The sequence below is a fragment of the Engraulis encrasicolus genome, chromosome 13 (assembly GCF_034702125.1).
Source record: "Engraulis encrasicolus isolate BLACKSEA-1 chromosome 13, IST_EnEncr_1.0, whole genome shotgun sequence".
NCBI classification, from domain to species: domain Eukaryota; kingdom Metazoa; phylum Chordata; class Actinopteri; order Clupeiformes; family Engraulidae; genus Engraulis; species Engraulis encrasicolus.
In genome coordinates this window covers 8,581,273-8,604,473 of record NC_085869.1, presented here as the reverse complement: position 1 = coordinate 8,604,473, position 23,201 = coordinate 8,581,273, and the positions used below count along the sequence as shown (strand labels likewise).

The following is a 23,201-nucleotide window of genomic DNA, read 5'->3' as shown; positions in this document are numbered from 1 at the left end:
ATTATTTTTTATGTGAGTGAACAAGAAATTTAAGCGGTTATATATGTTGCTAACAGATCACTAATCATTGAGTCGAAATTAAATGTCTTTAATGTTGTCCGATGAAAAGATATTCTTACAAATCTGCAAACATGTGAGGGGCGTACTCACTTCTGTGATATTCTGTAACTGGAAAAAGGAACTTGCTCATTTTATCTCCCCGCCTTTGAAGGGAAAACTGCTTACTGCTTTTCTGATAAAGCTTTGGGGAGAATTATTACACACACTCATTTGCACAGGCATGACACAGAATTTTGGCGCTTACTGTATAAGAGACTACATTCAGGGAATATTAATGCAATAAATGTAGAATGTACTGATGCGCGCGTGAACGCGCGCGCGCGCACACACACACACACACACACACACACTAACCATTTATGTGACAAAGTTTTCCATACAATGATTTTGTTTTCAAAGATGTTTAATTTTATTTTGTTCATAGCCATGATAGAGTTACAACACACTCCTGTCTCTTATCACAAAGTAAATAGGAGGAAGCCAGTGAATACGTTGTAGTTGTTAGCATTGTCATAAAGCCTGTGGCCTGCTTTGAGTCTCATGTTGACAACATCTCCCACCTCCATCTGCAGAGTCAGACCATTGGAGACATAAGTCGCTCGCCCATGTGTTTCATGCTCAGCAAGTTTCAGGAGAAGTTCTTGTCCATTCTTATACATAAAGACCCACAGCCAGCGTGAGTCAAGTGTGTCCATGACAGTGACCCTGAAGTAGTAGACCCCCCTGACTGGAGCTGTGAAGAAGCCTGTGGTGCTGCTGTAGGCTTGTCCAACATTGGTGATGACTCTACTGAACACCAAGTTCATGTCAGTGCCACCAGCCTGTAGGAATCCTGCGTCAGTCAGGCCTGCTGAGAATGCCACCTTGGGTGTTGAATTGCTCTCCACATGCGTCACTTTAGCTTCACTAGCAACCAGTCTGGTCTTCAGATCTGTCAGATCTGCCTCTTGTGCTGCATTTTCCTTCCTCAGATTCATCACTTCAGCTTCACTAGCAGCCAGTCTGGTCTTCACTGCTGTCAGATCTGCCACTTGTGCAGCATTTTCCTTCTTCAACTTCTCCACCTCCTTCATCATGTCTGTTTTGGTGTTCTGTAGCTCAGTCTTTGTGATGGTCAGGAGTACTCTCCGCTCCACCACCATGTCTCTGAGTTCCTTCAGCTCAGCAAAGATGTCCACCTTGGTAGAGACTTCAGCAGCAGCAGCCCCAGTGCTCTGGCTCTCAGTCTGGGTGAACATGAAGAGCAGTAGCAGTAGCAGTGAGATGGCAGCCCTCATCTTTTTAGCTCCCTGGAAAACAGAACATTAAACCACTTTTGAGCACTTCATTTTTAAAAAAAGAATTATCTAACACTAAAAAGACCAAAGGAAAAACAAACCATGATTACAGAATGCAGAAATTCTGAAAATGTTGTTTCTTTCTTTCACTGATAAATGACAAACACACGTATGCACACAGACCGCATTGCAACTTCGAAATATACGTAGCTTAACTCTATTTTCCTGTACGAGCCTCCATTAAAAATAACAGCATGAGTGTCTCTAATTGTTTTCCTGCACAGTGTTTAACGGGCTAGGTTTGAATGTCATGTCATGACACACACTCCCTGTGTCTCAATCCAGGCACTTGTGCACTTCGGGCACTATGTTTCAGTGCACTGAAAGCGCCTGCATGATCCCCTAACAATGGCGGAAAACGCAGTGCTTCAACGATGGTCACTGCACGCACTAAACAGAAGCCATGTTGACAGTGAAACGGAAGAAACGTGGTGTTCAATTCAGTAGAAGAGTTTTGGCCAACAGTCTCCTAATTCTGTAAGTAATGTTGCTGAGACACCAACCTTTTCATGCCAAGCCAAGTATTGTATGCGTGATAGTTGCTCCTTGGGGTGAAGGAAATGTAAATACAAGCAGGAGATGCTGTGCAATGTAAAGAGCAGCCAACCAATATTTTGGTGAGCTAATGCCATGTTCGTCTGTCACTTCCAGCGAGGGCAAGGTGGGAGCACAGTGCTCAAACTTTTCCACGAGCCTATGCACTGAAGACCTCAGTGCACTGTTTGCACTGTGCACTAACAGTCAGTGCACTGACACAAGTGCCTGGATTGAGACATATGGACTATGCACTTAATTCACATTTAAGACCCCATTGCATGCCCATTGCATGACTGCCCTTGTCCCAATCTGAAAGTGGCAAAGCAGCCTAAAAAATCATTTCCCACTGATTTAGCTAAAATGTCCATTTTGCAATTCTAAGTTCAAGCCTATTGTGAAACCCTTTAACATAGATCAAATTTGTGAAATGTGCAAGGATGTTATGATAGTACAGGGGAACAATAGAGAAAAGAAGAGAGGGATTTTGCAAAGTTTTATTTTTCAAGTGGAGTTTGATGCATCCTAATGTGTGTCACAGAAGTGAGTACACGCATCACATTGCTGCAGATTCTGGAACACAACAGAATTTTCCCTTTGACACAATGAAAAGTAGCCAGCGTACAACTTATATAAATGCTTCAGTTTCTTGTTGACCCAAAATAAATTTAAGAAGTCATTCATTTCTCAAAATATACATATACAGTAAATGTGAGTACAACCCTGTTTCTTTTTCATGATTCAGCTTCCCAATATTGACAATATTCATACAGCCCCTAACAATGTAAGCAAGGGAAACTATCTTAGTACTACTCGGTTACCATCACACACGCTGTACACCATCCAAAATTAGTTTTATTTACCTTGGTGTCATCAGACCACATGACATGGTTCCAGCAATACATATCATTAGTCTGTTTCTCTGATGAGACCAAGAAAAACAAATTTGCTCAAACTACCTAGAATGCAATAGTTCAATGCTCTATGCGAGGCATGATGTTACAATGTGTGCTTGACTTTGTAAAATATCTGTGACTGCAATTTTGCTCCAATATTGACAAATTGACTTCACAAAATACAGCACCGACCTTAAACCAAGCATACAGAAACGATAACAGTGACAACATAGCTTAAAACCTCAGCAATACTGAATGGATTAGAGATAACTTACCAGTGATGTGTCGCTGTCGTGATGACAGTGATGTAACAAACTTTTGAGCTCACACTCACTTAAAGCACATGTGCAGTCAATTGGACGCTGATCATCACAGCTGACTGGCTCAGTCTCACATGAACCTGCGTTGCAATGTTTACATTTTTCATTGTTTCGTGGGACCCATCGAGACCCTCACTACCTCGGCTATGATCAAACAAAACACTAACCCTTAGCCGAATCCTTATCAAGGCAAAAGGCAAGGGGGCAGTCTCTCTGACACGTGGTCCTTAGACACATAGTCCTATACACACACCGACTCACAAGCACACAAACACAAAATGGACTATCGATCAGGTACACATACAGTACAGGGAAACACATTTAGAGCCAGAACTCTGTTAAAAGGTGAGGGCAGGTTCGCACAATGAAAAAGACTCTAATGTCAAGCACAAGGTGTTTTCTTTCTGAAAGCAGAATTTATTTTTTTAAGGATTTTTTGGGGGCTTTTTGGCCTTTATTATTACAGGACAGTGTGAGAGTAGACAGGAAATGATTGGGAAAGAGAGATTGGGCAGGGCCGGGAAATGACCCCGGCCGGACTCGAACCGGGGTCCCCGTGGGCAATGTAAGCCCATATGTGGGGGGCTTAGCGCGCTGCACTACGGCGCCCCCTGAGAGCAAAATTTCTAAGCTTTTGGGTTTTGAGTCCAGGGACACTGATTAACTCATTGGCTGCCTTGGCCGTTGAATGACGTCATTTCAAATAGTGACGCCCCCTACCTTCGACGTCGTTCGCCGACAATTGCGTTTTTTTACAGCCAGGCCTCGAGGACGGTCTGACCTATCTTCTGTATAAATTTCAAGCCTCTAGGCATTTTCTAACTGTTCCTGTAGGTGGCAGAAGTGTCCTCCTTAGGAACACAGTCAGGCATGGCTTTAGTTCAGACCAGGAGGAAATGTCAAGACAAAAACACCCCTTTTTTACTATTATAATCTCAAAAGTAGCATAGCAAAATCATTTTTGAAAGTAAAGCACCTGTGACAGTAGTCTACTTTCTTGTCCTCTGATTTTAACACAGGTAGGCTACTGATTTTAGTGTCAGAGCCTGACCAAAAAAAACCCTTCCTCTCATGACCAAAATACAACCCCCAGTTGCTATCTAGCTAGAAGGCATTGCAGCTAGCTTGCCCAAAATACACCATGAGATGATCTGTGTGGCAACCTTTCATTTTGGATAATGTGATCAGCCTACACAACATCAGGATGATGCTTACAAAATATCATCTAACAGGAGAATGCACAGGACTAGTGGTGATGTTGGGAATGCTTGGCTATAAATTTTGCTACGCTAGCTAGCTAGCTAGCACGAAATCGCTAACAACTTACAACTAAGCCTAAATACAGGAGCCTTGGTAAGTCAACTATTTTTACTCATTCTAGTTATTTTTTATGGATCTGTATAGTATGATCAGCTTACTGTATCATCAAAAAAGACAGGGGGGTTGCAGATTCTTGGAACAGAGTAATGACTGGTCAGATTCAGCTCATATGAGAAAGCATTGCACTTAGCCTCAGACCAGCTAGCCTTCACCACTCCAATCGGCTTGTGAAATGTTGGATATGTGATCAGTACTTTATCAAAAGAAAATTCATTGAACAATATATGACAAGATCACTATAGCAGAACCATGATTACAGTAATCATCAATCTGCAAATTGTCCACTCTGCCAAAGAAGCTGCAGTAAGCTACGCTAAGCGGAGCTGCCTGCCTACCTGCCTCCCTCCCCCACAAGACACAACACGGTACTATTTCTGGAGGAAATAAACCAGCTGTTATTCGTTCTCCAACGAGGGTACAGAGCGCACAATCAGAGGGGGAGGGAGAGGGAGGGAGTTCCCGGAGTTATGGGCACCTGCTGTCATGATCCATTCTGCGCGCCAGCAACTAAACCAAAACACCCTTGTTTTCGAGTCCACCCCCGTTATATTTCAGTATATTAGGTTGAAAAGGTCATACAAACGATCTTTTGTTCAGGCTACAGATGACAGAAGACTCTGTAATAGCATCTGATAGGTTTGGAGTTGTTAGGACGATGCCATTATGGGCAAAAACGTTTGCAGTTATAGTTCTACTTCAAATGGCGTTTTCTCAGCTTTTTGGCTAGAAAGCAGCATTTTGGCGAATTCCACTTAATTTCAACAGATGATTATGAAAGAACGGAAAGGGGTAGAGAGACACCGTTTTTTTCTGCTGACAGATGAGCGTCTAATCTGTGTTTTGATAGGTATGGCGTTGACATAGACACAGAACTCAATTTTCTGTGAGCCTCCAAAAAACGCCCAAAATGCTGAAAAATCTCTGGCACTCCGAGGTACTCTTTTATGAAAATGGCTGGCAGCCAATGAGTTAAATACACTGTACCACTCTATGTGTTTTCCGTGACATGTCACATTCATTTACAGTCCTCCTGTGCAGTAACTGTGTTGTATGTGTGAAAGCAAAAACCCTGTTACTGATTACATCAAGTAGACTGGTGTGGCTTCATGTCCTCACTTCACCCTGTGCATGTTTGAACTCATTGGGTGCATTCCAATATTCAACCTTGCGTCCTCCACCTGTGCTTGTGGCCATACGTTTTGCTGCCCCACCTCTGTGGAGAAAACAATCAAGCTTCCCTGCTGTCAGCCAAGCCACAACAATTTTGGGGGACTATCATTCACCATAGAGTTTGCAAATAAGAGAATGACTTTATGATTTAGTTTTTGTGAGATATTCAAATGCTGTTGTCAGTGATGTCATCACAACGTACTACTTCCTGGTATGAGGCCACAAGCACAAGTGGAGGATGCAAGGTCGCATATTGGAATGCACTCCTTGTATGACCATATAGTTACAAACAGTAAAAGAGGGAAGATGAAGTATGAATCGTAATGCAGACAATGTCAGCCTGTCTTGTGGTTTATTGTGCTTTTTTACGTGGTTTATTTAGTGTGTGTGTGTGTGTGTGTGTGTGTGTGTGTGTGTGTGTGTGTGCGTGCGTGCGTGCGCATGCATGCGTGTGTGTGTTATATTATATTATTATATGGTTGTGACGTCATCGGTCGAATGCTCCATTCATTTCAACGGGGCTCCCCAACGTTCGCACGTCTGTTATTTTTCGATAACGGACGGGTTGGTCTATAACAGACCGCTGTCAATGGCAACAAGACTTTTCAACAAGACTCTAATCAGCTGCTGTGATAGACAACACCTGTTGTCCTGGCTACCTAGCTGTTGCCTAGCGGTGTTCCACAACGGCACTGTTTTGTTTTGCGCAGCAACAATCTTAACATTAAATGGGCCTAAAGAAATGTCCCCGCCATGTGTGAGTCATTTAAGTATATCCATATAATAAGCGGGTTAACTTTCGGCGAGTCGGTCGCTTTGTGGAATAGCAGCACTTCAGAGAGAACAAGACCCCTCCGCTCCGCGTCGGGGTCTAAAGATTCTCTCTGTCGTGCTGCTATTCCACGGTAGCGACCTTCTCGCCGAACGTTAACCCTTACTTATATTACGCATATTATATTGTATTATATTATATTATATTATACTATATTATATTATGTCACATTATATCCCTCTACTGCACATATTTTGGTTTTGCCTGATTACCTCACGTAAAACAGAGGTGCACAGTGATGGAATGATCGTCACTAGGTTTGTGGATGTGCTCTAAATGTCATGTCAATGAGACTGGCTGTTTGGTGTGGTGTTCATATTGCACATTTGGCACCTCAAGGGCCTGTGTTTGAAGCTGGATAAGTAATTGTCTTCCCATTTTGCTGGTGTCAGAAGTGGGATTGCTTTTAGATAGGCCATTGGAGACACCACCACTGTATGTTAGCCATTATTCCATGCAAGTGACCACAAGGATAGGCCTTATATCTAGGACTCATGATCCCAGTAATGGGTGAAGCTTAGAATAAATAAAGTATGGTGGGAGTTGCGTGGGGAACACCTTGAGTGTGTGAAGCACAAAGGTGTGCTTCCCAAGCACGAAGGCAGAGTTGACTAGCATCCTTCAGAGAGAGACTATAATAGATAGACTAGAGACAACAGTTAGTGTGCTTTGACTTTATCGATAAATCTGATTCTTTGGTGTAGGTCAGAGTACCCAGTACTATTGTAGTACCCAGGCGGTCTGAGTTTGAAGCTGGACATGGCAGTTCTCGCCCGTAGATTTAGAGGAATAATAATCAGTAGTTTATCCCCTATTTCCCCTCTTCTACTATTACTCCCTCCCTTCTACATTTAGATGTCCATCACTGACATTGCTGTCCTCATTACTGTTGGCCTACCTCACTTCAGATGGAATTTCTCTAACATGCAGAACCTGATGCGCTCATTCATAGAACATTCTTACATTCGTTTTTTGTGTGAAAATGTTTACATAAGATATTTCCAAATTTTAAAGTACTTCAAGACAATAGTTTATATATTTACAGAATGAAATGCATGTGGTGACATGCCCCAAGTGCCCCAGTAACTGTCTGCCAAGAGAGTAAGTCCCGCCTTCAAATGCTACAACATACTGGCTATGTCAAGTGTATGAGCCTTGGAAGTGTGTCAGCCTAATTAGTCACGTCCAGTGATTGGATATTCCGCAGAGTTCACAAATCACTGGTCGTGATAACGAAGACTGATACACTTGGTAGGGTGCATACTAGACTTTGAGAAATGGAGTGACACCCAAACCACTCTGAATTGTTCTTTTATGTCTTTTCTAACCTTCTGATTGGTTTTGATCATTTAAAGAGACACACACTGGGTATGAGGCTTTAAAAACTGAGGGAAACCTTGTGCAGGGGAGGGATATTATATTATATACAGTCCCAGGAAAAAGTTTGTACACCCTTTGAAATTTCTTACATTTCAGTCAAAATTGATCATAAAACATGGTCTGATCTTCCCGGAAATCTCAAGAAGGAACAATCAGAGTCTGCTTTAACTAATTCCACACAAACATTTACATGTTATCATATTTTTATTGGCCATAAGGCTATAACATTCACAGGACAGCAAGGCATAAGTAAGTACACCCTTGCATTAAATACGTTTTAACCCTCAGTTAGTTGCAATATCCTCAACCAGACTTGTCCAGTAGTTGCAGATCTGAAATTAACAAAACAATCTGGATGTATCTTGTCTCCCTCTTCTTTAGAGAACTGCCTCTCGTCAGCAAGGTTTGTGGGATGTCTGGAGTGCATAGCTTTCTTGACTTCATGCCATATAATCTCAATTGTTTTTAGTCAGGGCTTTGACTGGACTATTCCAGAATGTGTATTTCATTGTTATGAAGCCATTCTAATGTCGATTTGCTTCTAAAGTATGGGTTGTTGTCACATTTCAGCACCCATCCTCTTATGTGCTTCAACTGTGTGACAGACTTCCTCACGTTTTTTTCTGTAAAATATCACAATAAACTTGAGTTCATTGCTCCACTGATAATAGCAAACTTTCAAAGGCCTGAGGCAGCAAGGTAGCCGCATATAAAGATGCTCCCGCCACCATACTCAGAAGTGGACATGTAACCAAGAATAACTAAAATGGGGTTAATTCTGCCAATCTAAAATTAATGGGGTTTCTGTCCAAAAAAAATATTGCTGCACCTTTGAGGTTTGCGAAAAAGCATTTATATGCTTCATAAAATTACTGCTAAATATTCTGTAGACCAATGTTGAAACCAAAGTTGAATTTTTCAGGGGAGCACATAGTATCATGTTTGGAGGAGAACTGGAGAACCACACCTTCACCAAAACATAATCTCCACCTTTGAGTATGGTGGCGGGAGCATCATTATATGCGGCTACCTTGCTGCCTCAGGCCCTTGTCAGTTTGCTATTATCAGTGGAACAATGAACTCAGAAGTTTATTGAGATATTTTACAGAAAAAATGTGAGGTAGTCTGTCACACAGTTGAGGCACACAAGAGGATGGGTGCTGAAATGGGACAACAACCCATATTTTAGAGGCAATTGACTTTAGAATTGCTTCATAACAATGAAATACACATTCTGGAATAGCCCAGTCAAAGCTCTGACAAAAAACATTTGAGATGATATGGCATGAAGTCAAGAAAGCTATTCACTCCAGATATCCCAGAAACCTTGCTGAAGAAGGGCAGTTTTCTAAAGAAGAGGGAGTCAAGATACATCCAGATTGTTTTGTTAATCTAATCTACAACTACAGGAAACATCTGGTTGAAGTTATAGCGACAAACTTAGGGTTAAAACCTATTGAATGCAAGGGTGTACTTACTTATGCCTTGCTGTCCTGTGAATGTTTACATCTTATGGCCAATGAAAATATGTAAACTTGTAAATGTTTGGGTTGAATTAGTTAAAGCAGACTCTGGTTGTTCCTTCTTGTGATTTCCGGGAAGATCAGACCATGCTTTATGACCAATTTTGACAGAAATGTAAGAAATTTCAAAGGGTGTACAAACTTTTTCCTGGGACTGTATTCTAAATTTCAACAAATGGGACAACCGGTTTTGAGATGTGGATTCCATTGAATTAATTTGCTTTGTGTTTGGTAGTATTTTCCCTCAGTTAAAGTGACAATAAATTCAACTAAACATGGCCTTCAGCATCTTTAATCCCGTATTGTTCATACCATTTCATGTGGATGGGTGTGGCTGGAAGTGTGGAGTTTGGTGAAACACAATTTTGTTCCCTCCGTTACTGGTTAATTTTCATCCCTCGCGTAAGTCCTGTTACATGGTTATTGGAAATCATACACTTTGCCGTGCATCCATTTCAAACGTGTTTAATGATCAACAAGGTTGCTGTTAAAGTGGGTTTTATTATTTCATGTCCATGATTTACATCATTACATCGTTTCACAATAACATGTCAAACAAAAATAAATGACAAGTAATCATGGTGATGTTCTTCCATTTAGAGAGGGAAGAGTAGGAAGCCACTGAAGGTGGAGTGACTATTACTACTATCATAGAGCCTGTGGCCTGGTCGGATTCCCAGGTTAACCACATCTCCTACCTCTAGCTGCAGAGTCAGACCACTGGACAGATAGGCGTTCTGCCCATCAGCGTTATACCCATTCAACCACATGATTCCTTGTCCATTCTTAAACATTCTAATAGACATGGAGCGTGAGGATAGTACATCCAGGACAGTGAATCTGAAGTAGTAGACCCCGTTGACTGGAGCAGTGAAGAAGCCTGACTCCTTGCTGTAGGCCTTGCCGACATTGGTGATGATTCTACTGAACACCAAGTTCAAGTCAGTGTCTCCAGCCTGTATGTGTCCTGAGTTTGTCAGTCCTGCTGAGAATGCCACCTTGGGTGTTGTGTTCATTGTCAGATTATCCACTTCAGTCGCAGTGGCCGCCAGTGTGGTCTTCACTGCTGCCAGCTCTGCCTCATGTGCAGCACTGTCCATCTTCAGTTCCTCTACTTCGGTTGCAGTGGCATCATTACTCTTGATCAGGTTCATCACATCAGTCTTCATGGTGGTCAGGTCTGTGCGGTGTGCTGCAGTGTCTTCCTTCAAATGCTGCACGTCAGTCTCAGTAGCTGCCACTCTCTCAGGAACTGACATCAGATCAGCTGACTGTGCTGCCGTTTCCTTTCTCAGATTCATCACTTCAGCTTCACTGGCAGCCAGCCTGGTGTTTAAAACAGCCAACTCTGCCTCCTGTGCTGCAGTCACCCTCTCCAGAGCCTCCACCCTCGTCTCACTGGCCACCAGACTTTCTGCCATCACAATCAGCTTTTTGTCTTGCTCATTGTTGTCACCCTCCATGTTGTTCAGTCGTGATTTGGTGATCTGCAGCTCAGAATGGTTCTTTGCTCCACCACCATGTCTCTGAGTTCCTTCAGCTCAGCATAGATGTCCAGCTGGGTAGAGACTTCAGCATCAGCAGCCCCAGTGTCCTGGCTCTCTGTCTGGACTTCCGTCTGGGTGCTCTGAGTCTGAGCTCCACATATGGAGAACAGCAGCAAAAGCAGTGAGATGGCAGCCCTCATGTTTTGGTTTGTTTTTTTGCTGTGAGGGAAAAAATGAATGAATAAAAATGAATTCTTTATAATGATGATGAAAAAAGTCAAAGTAACATGATACGTTATTATTGATATATTTTTCCACAAAAATAGTTTCCCCTGTTCGGTAACATGGTTATCTTCCACACACAGCGTCTTCCATCTTGTTGGTGCGTCTCTGAAGTAATCTAGTAGTAGGAAATGGATCGCACTCAATTTTTCTTCTTTCTTGTGCTATGTTAAAATAAAAAGAAAACAACAAGAAAGAAGAAAAATTGAGTGCGATCCATTTCCCTTTTCTGTAACATGACATCATACAATTAAACAAAAATACAATTAAATACACACCAATTTAACAGTCCTTGTGTGTGTGTGTGTGTTGATACATTTAGTTTCTTCTTTGTTTGTTTTTTCTACATGTTAGGCAACTTCATGGGACGAGATAGGGGTGAGTTTGGTCTGGGCAAAATGTCTCTGTTTTCCTCAATTGATATAATGTTAACGAAAGGTGCAAAAAATAAAATCAACTCATTTTTTTATTGACTGGTTGGGGTCACAGGATGGGTATAGTGTGGGCACAGCTAAGTATTCTTTCATTTAGCGGCAGAATTTATTATTAATAACATAAACACATAGTGCACCATACGTTGGACAGAACGTGTAACTGGTGTATGTGTTGCCTGTGATCTGTGCAGTGTTTGTGTGTGTTTCAGTGGAGAACGTGTGAATAGGCGTAGTGTGCTGTGCTCGTTAGAATGTGCTACTTATAGTGTGCATAAGAAATCTCCTGACAATGTATACAAGACTTAAACGGCTCAAATTATACGTAAAAGTTACAGTTAGTTAAAGTTTAAGCATTATCATTTCTCAGTGGAACCTGAAATTCACTTCACAAGTTTCCTGGCTTTCTTACCTTAAAGTGGTCTGTAACTGGCAGTGGTGGTGAACGCAGCAGTAATACAGAGAGTAGAAGTATGTGTACGACGTGTACGAGTAATAATGACTTTGAGTGTGCGATCGTCCTCTTTAAATTCGTTGAGAATTACGTAAAAAGTTTTTGGCGTGAACTTGAGTTCAGGGACGCTGATCAGATACTGTACGCCTTTCCCTTGATATCGCTGTTAGGCTATCAGTGTTGTGGGAAAGCACAAACCTGTTACCCATCAGGTGAGACTAGTGAGGTTCATGTCCTCATTTCACCTCTCCTCAGCGGTGTAGTCTACTTTTTTATGGTGGGTATACTGTATATTGTAACATTTTTTGAAGTGGGTATACTGTATATATTTGTGCCATTCAAAATAATGGATCAATCAATTTTAAGTGGGTATACTGAAATCACTGAAATTTCGAGGTGGGTATACGTACGTTCTACGTAGACTACTTTTCTTCTTTTCTAACATTTTCTAACATCTAACAATTTCTAACAAAATTAGACTTGGAAAATCATGTCAAGGAAAATGTAAAACCTTCCCTTTTTTTGCTCCTGAATAGACTGTTTGTCTGCAGGGCTGACACAATCAGGCAAGCGAACTATGCCATTGCCTAGGGCCTGCAGCTGAAAGGGGACCCCCTGGTAAGGACAGATTATGTAGCCTTGTATTCAAATGACAGCAATGTTGGGAATGTAGCAGCAACTTCCTAAGTTCATTGATTAAAAAACTGCAATGATACTGCTATTGAAATCTCTTTTCAGGGGCCCTCTCCACAATAGTTTGAAGGGAAGAAATGCACAGGACTTGGATAAGTGACAATGTACATAATCATGGAGGCGTACGTGTGCCACCAAGTCCTTTTCCCAGAGGGACCCCAAATGCTTTGAAACGACCCTGTCTGTCTGATAAACACTGTTATTTCGTCAGCTAAAACACATTAAATGTGGCCAAGCTCTCCACCTCTCTGGAAAGGGCAGTGATGATAAGTTTGTGAATTCTGCAGCTGGGGGAGTCCCACTGGAGCCCTTGGCTGTGGCTGAGGCTGAGCGAGGCGAGGTGAGCAACGCTATTATTTGGCGCGCAGCCAAACCGCCCAGGGACACGTGTATCAGGAAGGCCACAGTGAGTTATCCGTTTATATTAGTGGTCTTTTATCCCTCCCCTTTATTTTGATTTGGTTTTTAACCCATTTATAGGGTTGAAATAACACTGCTGAAGGTCAATGCTCCAGCCAGTCTTAAAGGTAGTGTTGCACAGATGTTGCTCCTGGACATAAAAAGGTGCATTGTGAAATATTTTTAGTAGTTTATTTCCAGAATTCATGCTCCCCATTGAGAAATGTTACCTTTTGCATGAAAAAAATGTCACTTTTCATACATGAAAAGGGGGATCTTCTCCATGGACCACCATTTTGAATTTCCAGATATAGACATTTTTTGCTGCCATTCCTTACTATACGTTGGTCACACTATATGTATAGTTTATTATTTAGTAAATCGTCATGCAAAGATCAATTTTGGCAATAGGCCAAATAGAGTATTATCTTATCCAGTCTCTCTGGTTTCGCATCGTGGCTCAGCATAGGCTCAGCATAGTGGCATTACCTACTCTGGCCACCACCCTACACAGGGCACCTTATAGGGTTAAAGGGACAGTTTGGTCAATTTCAACATGCAGTTGTATTGCTCACGCTACCCTTGACTTGTCAGTACCTGGTGATGCCACATTTTTCGGCTCAGCCCTTTCTGAGATATGAGCAATTCTAATGGGGGCAGCGTTTGCTTACATTTTAAAAAAATGAAACATAGGCCAACTCCAAATATTTTCCCAAAAGGTACTGCTGTTTGCTAGTTGTCTGCTGATGTTTTATAACCTTTTGGATGTTTTGGGGAATAAATAAAAATGTTTTTTTGAAATGTAAACAAAGAGCTGCCCCCATTACAATGACCTGGATCTCGGAAACGGTTGAAGAAGAAGAAAAAAAAATCTCAGGCACTGACAAGTCCATGGTAGTATGAGCATTACAACTGCATGTTGAAATTGACCAAACTGTCCCTTTAATATGGATATTTTCTAAAATACCCTAATGTGTAGGTAAATAAAAACATGTTGGTCAGGCGGGTTGGGTGGTCGGTGGGCAATGTAATATTTTGTTACATGAGGCTGTTTACTTTTCTTCTTCTATGTTAAAAAATAACAAAAATGAGTTACAGTAAAGGGTCAAAAGGGAAGGCTGCAGCAAAGCTGTGTGATCAGGGCTGCCACCTGGGGGTCAAGAAAACTCAGGGGTGTCTCCTAGGGCGTCAAGAAAACTCTTATAGGCACCAGCACAGTCAGTCGAGCCCTTTGAAGTCTATTAATAATTTACTATTTACTACTATTGCCTTGTTTGGCCCAAGACTTCTCTTCAGCAGAGACCCTGTGAGTGATGCTATTAAAGCCATGCTTTGGAGACCTGCACAGGGCAGGTCTGGCAGACAGGGAATTTCCCAGTGAGACGATTGTCCTCTTGTTGACATGGCGCACTTGTGCACTTCAGGCGTGTGCACTACATTTCAGTGCATAACTAATACGCCATGCGCACTGAAACACTGAAGTGCACAAATGCACCATTTGAGGTCCAGCATTAGACTTGCCCACAATCTAAAGGGGGTAGAATGGTTAATCGGGACGGGCTTTTGTGAACCCAGGACACGAAAGCAGCAGTCGATCAGCAGGATCATTTCTGATAAATTCACGGCTCCTGTTTGTGATTGTTTTCAAGGTGCGTCCATAACCAGACATCACCAATCCATAGCCTATTTAGAGGACATTTACAAGAAGATGCTATTATACTTCAATAACCAGACATCACCAATCCATAGCCTATTTAGAGGGGGGGAATAGAAGATTCTATTATACCTCGAGCACACCTTGAATCATATTGGACCTTTTTGAACATCTTCATGCATGGGTATTTAACGCGTGGGTATTTAACGACAGGAATACAAATGATGACTATTTGTAATAATACACCAACACCAATAGACCACAATGCATGCATCAGTATTCATATTTGCACCAAAACACTAAATGATATTTTAACAGTCTGTCACCGTCTCAATCTTAGTCTGCCAAGCAAGGCTGGCATCTGCCGAATGCTGTAATGCATCTATTAGGAGAGACTCTATTACCTGGCAAGTGCTCTAATGTGTATGTGTATACTGCCCTACAATTTCAGAACGCAGTATAATTCAAAATGCCAAACTGAGAAAAAAGGCTTTAAAGTTTCCTTTCTGTCCACGCGACTGTGTTGGAGGTAAAGTGGTGATGACACTTCCATATAATACTTTTTTATGGTGAAAATTTATGCACGCAAGAAAAAAGCAAAAAAAACAACATTCTCATTACTTTTTAGCTGAAAAATCATTATACTGCGTTCTGTTGTGGTATTACTGTCTACACCAAAACCACGGTGTCAATGGAGAAGTGCAGTATAATTCGCATTATACTGCGTTCTTGGCTAGTAACACGTAGCCTCCTAAAACCAAAAAGCGCAGTATAATCAGTTTTTTGCGTTTTTTTCCGAAACGGGACCAAGTTGGGCCAAAAAAATTTAACACAAGAAAAAGAAGGTATTTTAAAGCCAATTTCCGGTCTAAACCCATTTTCGACCATTTTCAAGATACTGCGTTCTGATATTGTAGGGCAGTATAATAGCCCGAACTCTATTTTCCAAGACAGCTAGTTGGCTGCACCCAAGAGCTCTGTGTTGTGTTTTCCATCCAAACACAATAATTGCAAGCCAGTTAGCAATTAAGGCTGCTGCCAATGGATAATTGCATTGGCAACAAACACAGCAATGCTACGTTACTGCGTTAGCACTCCTCTTATTTGGCATTGGGATTCACCACCCCATCCCCATACCCACCTCACGTCTGCCTGCTGTGTATCACATCTCTAATGGCAGGTGATAACTGCAGCACTATCTTGGTACACAGCCCATCATCAGTCACACCAACACACACAACTGCCAGACACACACACACACACACACACACACGCACACACACACACACACCAAATTACCTCTGCCCATCATCTACACATTCTACTGTATGCACATTACCCCCACCCTAACCTCCATACATGTTCTAATGATCATACCATGTAGCCTATACTGTAAAACATGTGACATGCAAATGACATATTGACAACACATCCCTCTACCATTCATGTGTCTTTGCATCCTTGTGCAATTGCATATTTGTACCATTCCATCCTTGTTCCTGTTTTTGTACACTTCCGTATCATTTTATACTACACTTATACCCTTACATCACTGTGGCCTTGTATCCTTATAACATTTCATCCTTGCACCATTGTGGCCTTGTAACCCTGCATCCTAGCATCCTGGTACCTGCAACCTGACTCCACACTGGCTCCACACTGGCTCCACATAGGCAGCATCATGTGGAGCCTTGGTCAGGGTCTTCGTCAATCTGCGGAGACTCTCTAACTTTGTTAGATGTACTATTTTTCTTCATAACATTACTTTACATTACACTTAAATAAGGGACAGTTATTTTGCAGAGTATTGGTTGCAGCTGCTGGAACAATGTGGGGTTAGGTGCCTTGCTCAAGGGAACCAACCATATACGGGGGTGTAGGGAGCAGTAAGGGTGTGGTTGGAACCTGCAGCCTCTGATCTAAACACCACCTCCCTGACCCAGGTAAAATGTAGTATTTCTATACATTTCTGAAAATAGGGGCCCACAAGGAAGCAGGGCCCACTGGGAAACGCCCGCTATGCCAGATGGCCAGATTTTAGATGGCCTGTCCTGACCATTAGGTCACATGAGGGCAGTCATGGGTGAGCGGTTAGGGCGTCAGACTTGCATCCCAGAGGTTGCCGGTTCGACTCCCGACCCGCCAGGTTGGTGGGGGGAGTAATCAACCAGTGCTCTCCCCCATCCTCCTCCATGACTGAGGTACCCTGAGCATGGTACCGTCCCACCGCACTGCTCCCCATGGGGCGCCACTGAGGGCTCCCCATGGGGCGCCACTGAGGGCTGCCCCCTTGCACGGGTGAGGCATAAAATGCAATTTCGTTGTGTGCAGTGTGCAGTGTTCACTTGTGTGCTGTGGAGTGCTGTGTCACAATGACAATGGGAGTTGGAGTTTCCCAATGGGCTTTCACTTTTTTTTTCACGGCTGCCACAGCCCAGCACCTGTTGACCTGGATGTGTGCTCATATAATGCTAGTTTTTAGCCAAAGAGATGGATCAACAATAGCGGACAATAGGTCGCTTTATGGGAAGCATTCTGTAGGTGTCCCAGTTGAGCCCTCTACCATTGACCTGTATACAAACAAAACTGAAATTAATTTAAATTCACTTAGCCGACTTCCCTACAGAAAAATGCATGATTTGGTATAAACCACAGTAGCTGAAGCGATAGCTTCAGATATTTCTTTGCATTTTACGTGGAAATTAAGAACCTCTCACCAATACATCTCTATGTATTTCGAGTGGCTTTCTCTCTAGCGGCGCCATTTTTACTGCTTCCCAGAAGTATACATTGATTGTCCGCTCTTGTAGTAGATCCATCTCTTTGTTTTAGCCTCAGGCTCAGGCCCACCATGAATCAGGCGTCACCACGACGACGAGAAGCATAATAATAAGAAGAAGCCAGGGGGCTTCCAGACCTCCTCAGCTCTCAGCTCTCCACATTCTGTCTGGTAATTACCAAGTTAGTGGGGAGGAAAGAATTAAGTCATTTTGATCCGTTCCCTCCCATTCACTGCGCTAATGGCAGCGTGGGACAAGGCATTATACCCGCGCTGTGTGTGTTTTCCTCTTTTCTTTTTTTCTTTATTTCTTCCTTTTCTTTTCTTTTCTTTCTTTCTTTCTTTCTTTCTTTCTTTCTTTCTTTCTTTCTTTCTTTCTTTCTTTCTTTCCTTCTTTCTTTCTTTCTCTGTCTGTCTGTCTGTCTGTCTGTCTGTCTGTCTGTCTTTCTTTCTTTCTTTCTTTCTTTCTTTCTTTCTTTCTTTCTTTCTTTCTTTCTTTCTTTCTTTCTTTCTTTCTTTCTTTCTTTCTTTCTTTCCCCTCTCTCTCATTTCTATTCATCTTTGTCATTCTCTCTGTTTTCTTTTTCTTCCTCTTTTCTTTCGCTCGCTCCCTTGCTCTACTTCTTTTCCCAGACAAAGGGGGAACTCGTTTGTTTTGCAGTATGATGGATGCCTGAGATGAGTGCGACTGCTCATGCCTGTGCTGACAGGGCCGTAACGAGACATTTTCAAATACAGAGGTCAAATAGTGCATGCTGTATCGCATGCTGTACATTTATATTAAAATACTTCAAACTGTTGAGTCAAACTCTTAAGCTTTGTTTTCATTAATCACTGCATTGAGGGTGGCATTTGGGTGGCGTATATATACAGACTGAATTTCTCATTGTTGATCATATATCGATTTTCATCATATATACATTTTATCTTTCTGAAAAAATTTCAGAGGACATGACCTCGGTGTCCTCAGTGATCGTTACGGCCATGTGTCCTGGTAATTTTCATGCAAATATGCCCCCCTAATGGGCGCCTGTCAGGAGACATGGGGTTGTGTTGAGAGTTGTCTGTGTGCAGATGCATCTGTGTCATCACACTATAGTGGGTTTAATGGCCTGTGTTCATTATCATTTATGGTGCTTTTACAGTAGGTGTCTATTCAGATTCAAAGACAAGTACAAACACAACACCCCAAATTCACAGGCAGAAGCACTATTGGGGGGAAAGTAAAAGTAGTCAAAGAAATAAGTTTCCTTCCACCAGGAGCAACTTGGGGTAAAGTATCTTCAGTGGTGAAGTCTACTTTTTATAGTGGGTATACTGTATATTTGAGCTTTTTTTTGAAGTGGGTATACTGTATATATTTGTGCTATTCAAAGTAATGGATCAATCAATTTTAAGTGGGTATACTGAAGTCCCTGAAATTTAGAAGTGGGTATACTCGTATATAGCGTTCTACGTAGACTACACCACTGAGTATCTTGCTCAAGGACACATTGATGGGGTCTGGCAGAGTGCGGCTCGAACCTCGAATGGCTCCTCCATCACCTGAGACACTCCCTTTGGTGGACGACAAAGCTGTCGTCAGCACCATGGACAGCTACCAAAGAACACTGTAGGACAGTTGTTCTCAGTGGTAGGAGGATGAGTTGATATGAGGAGAAGTTAACTAGCATGTTTATCGACTTTCAAATCTCTTCGAGACTTGGTCTGACCAAGAGCATAAAACTTGACATTTCCCAAACCGCGTGATTGACAAGCCCTCCCTTGGTTTGCAAATGGTTGTTTGCTTCCCAACAAAGTGGGAGGAGTTCCCGTTTTTTCGGGAACTCAGAAAGTACTTGCATTGCTCTTGACCTGACTAGTGGCACCGCTGAAGCTGTTGCATCACTGGGAGGGAACGGCCTGGCTAGAAGTTAACGCCTCAAACCAGTCTAATAACACTGATAGGAGTGTCCAAGGTAACACTGCAGGAGGATGATGTGACACCGGCTGTTAAAGGAGTTCTGTTCTAATACGGAACTACTGAGGTGCTCAAACGTGGGTGATGGCTATGGCTGACACGCTAGATGTTGCCTAAAGTCAGTGGCTAAGCTACACTGTTGACTTACTGTGAATTAAAGCAAAATGCCTGTAAACGGTCTTCACGTTGAATCAAGGTGATCCATTTATTCCAACGAGAGTCCAATACATCAGGTACAGTAGTCACAGGCCACTAGCGTTGCCTTAGCGGTCAAAACCCTTTGCCCTTCCGGGTAGGACACCTGACCAATAGCACAATATAGTTCCTACCTTTATACCTGACAGAAAGTAATGAACATGTGCCACCCAATGGAAAACAAAAACATAACACTCAAAAGACACCATACATTTTGGCTCCTACACCGGCATTGTTGATTGTATTAGGATGCGATTATATAGGTTGACACGAGTAGAAGTGGATTTACATGACACTGCAATTTACTAGACACGGCAAAGCCCTCCAGAACACGGCGGCATTCTAATGCCCTACGCCAAAGGTTCCCAAACTTTTTTTTCCCTGAGCACCCCCTTGTGAATTTCAATGTGGTTCGCGCACCCCCTAAGTGAAGGTTGCACAGCCGCATATTATACAGTCATTTTGGGGAATCCTCATTTCCAATAAACCTGATGTTTTCTCTGCCGTCATTACATTAGAATCAGTTGCATGTGAAGTTTATGAGTTATAAATTACATTTCAGATGGACCCTTCCAGCATATGATCAACAAACAATTAAAAACTACTTGATGCTCATTAACGCTGTATAAAAACACACATATCCGCCATTTCTCTATTCAACTCACGCACCCCCTTGTGGCAGGTCGCGCACCCCCAGGGGTGCATACACCCCAGTTTGGGAAACCCTGCCCTAAGTGTGTTCTAAAATCAATCTCTTGGACTACATCCCAGGCATCCTTCTGAGTGGATTTGTGCAGATAGCCAGGTGGGGTCTTAGCTACTGTTACTGCCGGACAAATGCGATTCAATATGACCCACATCCAGGGCTCGACATTAACACTAGTGGTCTAGTCTATGTAGAACGCAGGTATACAGAGTATACCCACTTCAAAATGTCAGGGATTTCAGTATACCCACTTTAAATTTATTTATCCATTATTTAGAATAGCACAAATATATACAGTATACCCACTTCCAAAAATATTCAAATATACAGTATACCCACCATAAAAAAGTAGACTACACCACTGATTAACACGATTATTTTTGTGCTCATTGGGCACTGTAAAAAGAGGTTTCTTGAGTCACTAGCTAGTCAGCCACAGTTTCAGTCTTTTTTTCACAAGCAAATGAAAAACTTAAACACATACTGTAGCCTACCATGCGGATACTAAGGGATAAAAAATTGTAATCTATTGTGATATATTGTGTCATACCCCAAAATAAATCACCTACCAACAGCCCAGTGAAGCTAAAACTATTACCAACAATAGCTGAGTTTCACCTGAATGTTGCTGTTGGGCAAATGTAATTCAATACAACATGACCTACCTAAAAATAATGCAGCTCAGACCTGGGAAAGTTTGTCTCTCTCCCCGGCACTTGCTCCCTTTCTCTCTCTCTCTCTCTCTCTCTCTCTCTCTCTCTCTCTCTCTCTCTCTCTCTCTCTCTCTCTCTCTCTCTCTCTCTCTCTCTCTCCCCCCCCCTCTCTCTCTCTCTCACACACACACACACACTTTCACAGTCTCTTTTATCTCCCTCTCTCTCTTTCCTTTTATTCCTTCTCTACTTGCCATTGTTTCTCTCCTGCTGCTCGCCCTCCCTCCCTCGCTGCCTTCCTGGGAATGTACATAGTAATGTAATAAACATATTAATGGGAATTTCACTTTGGTGCTGCTGGTCTCCATTCATATGCAAATGGTGTCAAGTCTTACGAGATGAAGTCTTGGAGTGCGTTGCAATATGCGACCTTGCCTCCTCCACTTGTGCTCGTCTCCTCGTCCCGCCTCCAGGCCCCTCCTCCGTGGAGAAAACGATAGAGTTTCCCAACTGTCAGCCTAGCCACAACAACTTTTGAGGGACTGTTTTTCATTCACCATCCCAATAACAAATGAGAAAAAGACTCTACAATTGAGCTTTTGCAAGATATTGAAATATAATGCTATTGTCAGTGATGTCATCATTAAACTTCGACTTTTTTCGCACACCTCAGCTGGCAGGTGCGTCGGAGATGGCCCATGGGGCACTCAGCAGAAACTCCAGCACACTGACCATTTCACTGTTCTTTCTTTAATAACGACGTTTCGGTACTAGACCTTCTTCAGGCAAGTGATGTCATCATGACATATTACTTCCTGGTACGAGGAGATAAGCACAAGTGGAGGAGGCAAGGTTGCATATTGTAATGCACTCTTTGTGGAGTAGGGTGGGATGATGTGTTGGAGTTGGGATTGGAGGGACAGGGGGAGTGTTGAGGCCCATTTGGAGATATGAAAGCTCAACTGGGAAACTCCAACTCTCATTGTCATTGTGACACTCTACTCCACACCACAGCACAGAGTTCTCGCTGCACAGAACGAAATAGCATGTACGCCTCACACGTGCAAGGGAACAGCCACCAATGGGAGAAGTTTGAAGAAATTTCGCCATGAATTTGCTCTGGACGTGATTTTGACATATTTGGCTTAGTTAATGATGTAACTGCTGTGGGGTGAGTTTCTCAAAAGAGAAGTTGTTAGCCTGTTAGCAACTTCAGTAGTTGCCAATGGGAAAATGCATTGAAAGCAACGAAGTAGCTAATGTAGTAAGCAACTTTGGTTTCGAGAAATTCACCCCTGGCTTGTCAGCCTGGGATAGCCCAAGGAACATTCCGATTGGTTTTCACCAAATTGGTTTTTGTTTTGGTCTTTGTAGGTGGCACTGGGAACATCTGAGGAATTGGGAATCTGAGGAAGACCGAGAGGTCGAAACGTCATTACCATTGAATGAATGAATAAAAAGAAGAAAAAATAACTAAAGAAGAAAAAAATCCAAAGGAGTGTGCAAACCTTTTTTTCAAAAAATAGGCACTGGGAACATGCCATGTTGAGGAGAGGGCATCAGATTGAGACCGGAGCGAGCAAACCACGGACCCAGGTCATGATGACCACAACGGACACCCAGTGAGAACACACCAAAAGATGGAGGTCATAGGAGAGGAGGTGGGCGTCAGCGTCAGCGTCGGCGTCGGCGTACTCTAGGAACATGTTTTTGATGAGTTTGGGAGGGAAGTGAATCCGTATAGGGGCCAGTGAGGCTTATGTAGCCCACCTGTGTAGCCCTCCAATGGGATGGAGGTGTAGCCTGATAAACCAGCCTAAATGTGAGACTGGTTGTGTAATTTAGTCTGGCCCCTGATGAACGATACATCCGAAGATTGTTGATGAGAACAACCTGATGTTTTTCAAACCGTGCCTGTGCCTAATAGGCCGGCGCTCTGACCAATCAGCGATCTTTCTCGTTGAATGTGCCTTCCCAACGTTACTTGCGAGCTTCGTCGTCACTCCCTCAAAACCCCCGCCCGCTTTGATTCAAAACAAATTCAAAACAAATCTCTGCGTTGTGATTGGTTCCCCG

The 23,201-nt window shown here is 42.6% G+C and overlaps 2 protein-coding genes across 2 annotated transcripts; both read right to left on the bottom strand.

Moving 5' to 3' along the window:
• Positions 1–462: 462 nt before the first annotated feature.
• Positions 463–3,304, bottom strand: LOC134461520 (complement C1q-like protein 2). Its single transcript, XM_063214422.1, has 2 exons — positions 3,103–3,304; positions 463–1,349 (listed from the first exon to the last, which is right to left on the bottom strand). The coding sequence occupies exon 2, from the start codon at positions 1,335–1,337 to the stop codon at positions 519–521; it is 819 nt and encodes a 272-aa protein (XP_063070492.1). The 5' UTR covers positions 1,338–1,349; positions 3,103–3,304; the 3' UTR covers positions 463–518.
• Positions 3,305–10,028: 6,724 nt separating this feature from the next.
• Positions 10,029–10,895, bottom strand: LOC134461759 (uncharacterized). The gene has a single exon (XM_063214626.1). The coding sequence runs from the start codon at positions 10,893–10,895 to the stop codon at positions 10,029–10,031; it is 867 nt and encodes a 288-aa protein (XP_063070696.1).
• Positions 10,896–23,201: the final 12,306 nt, after the last annotated feature.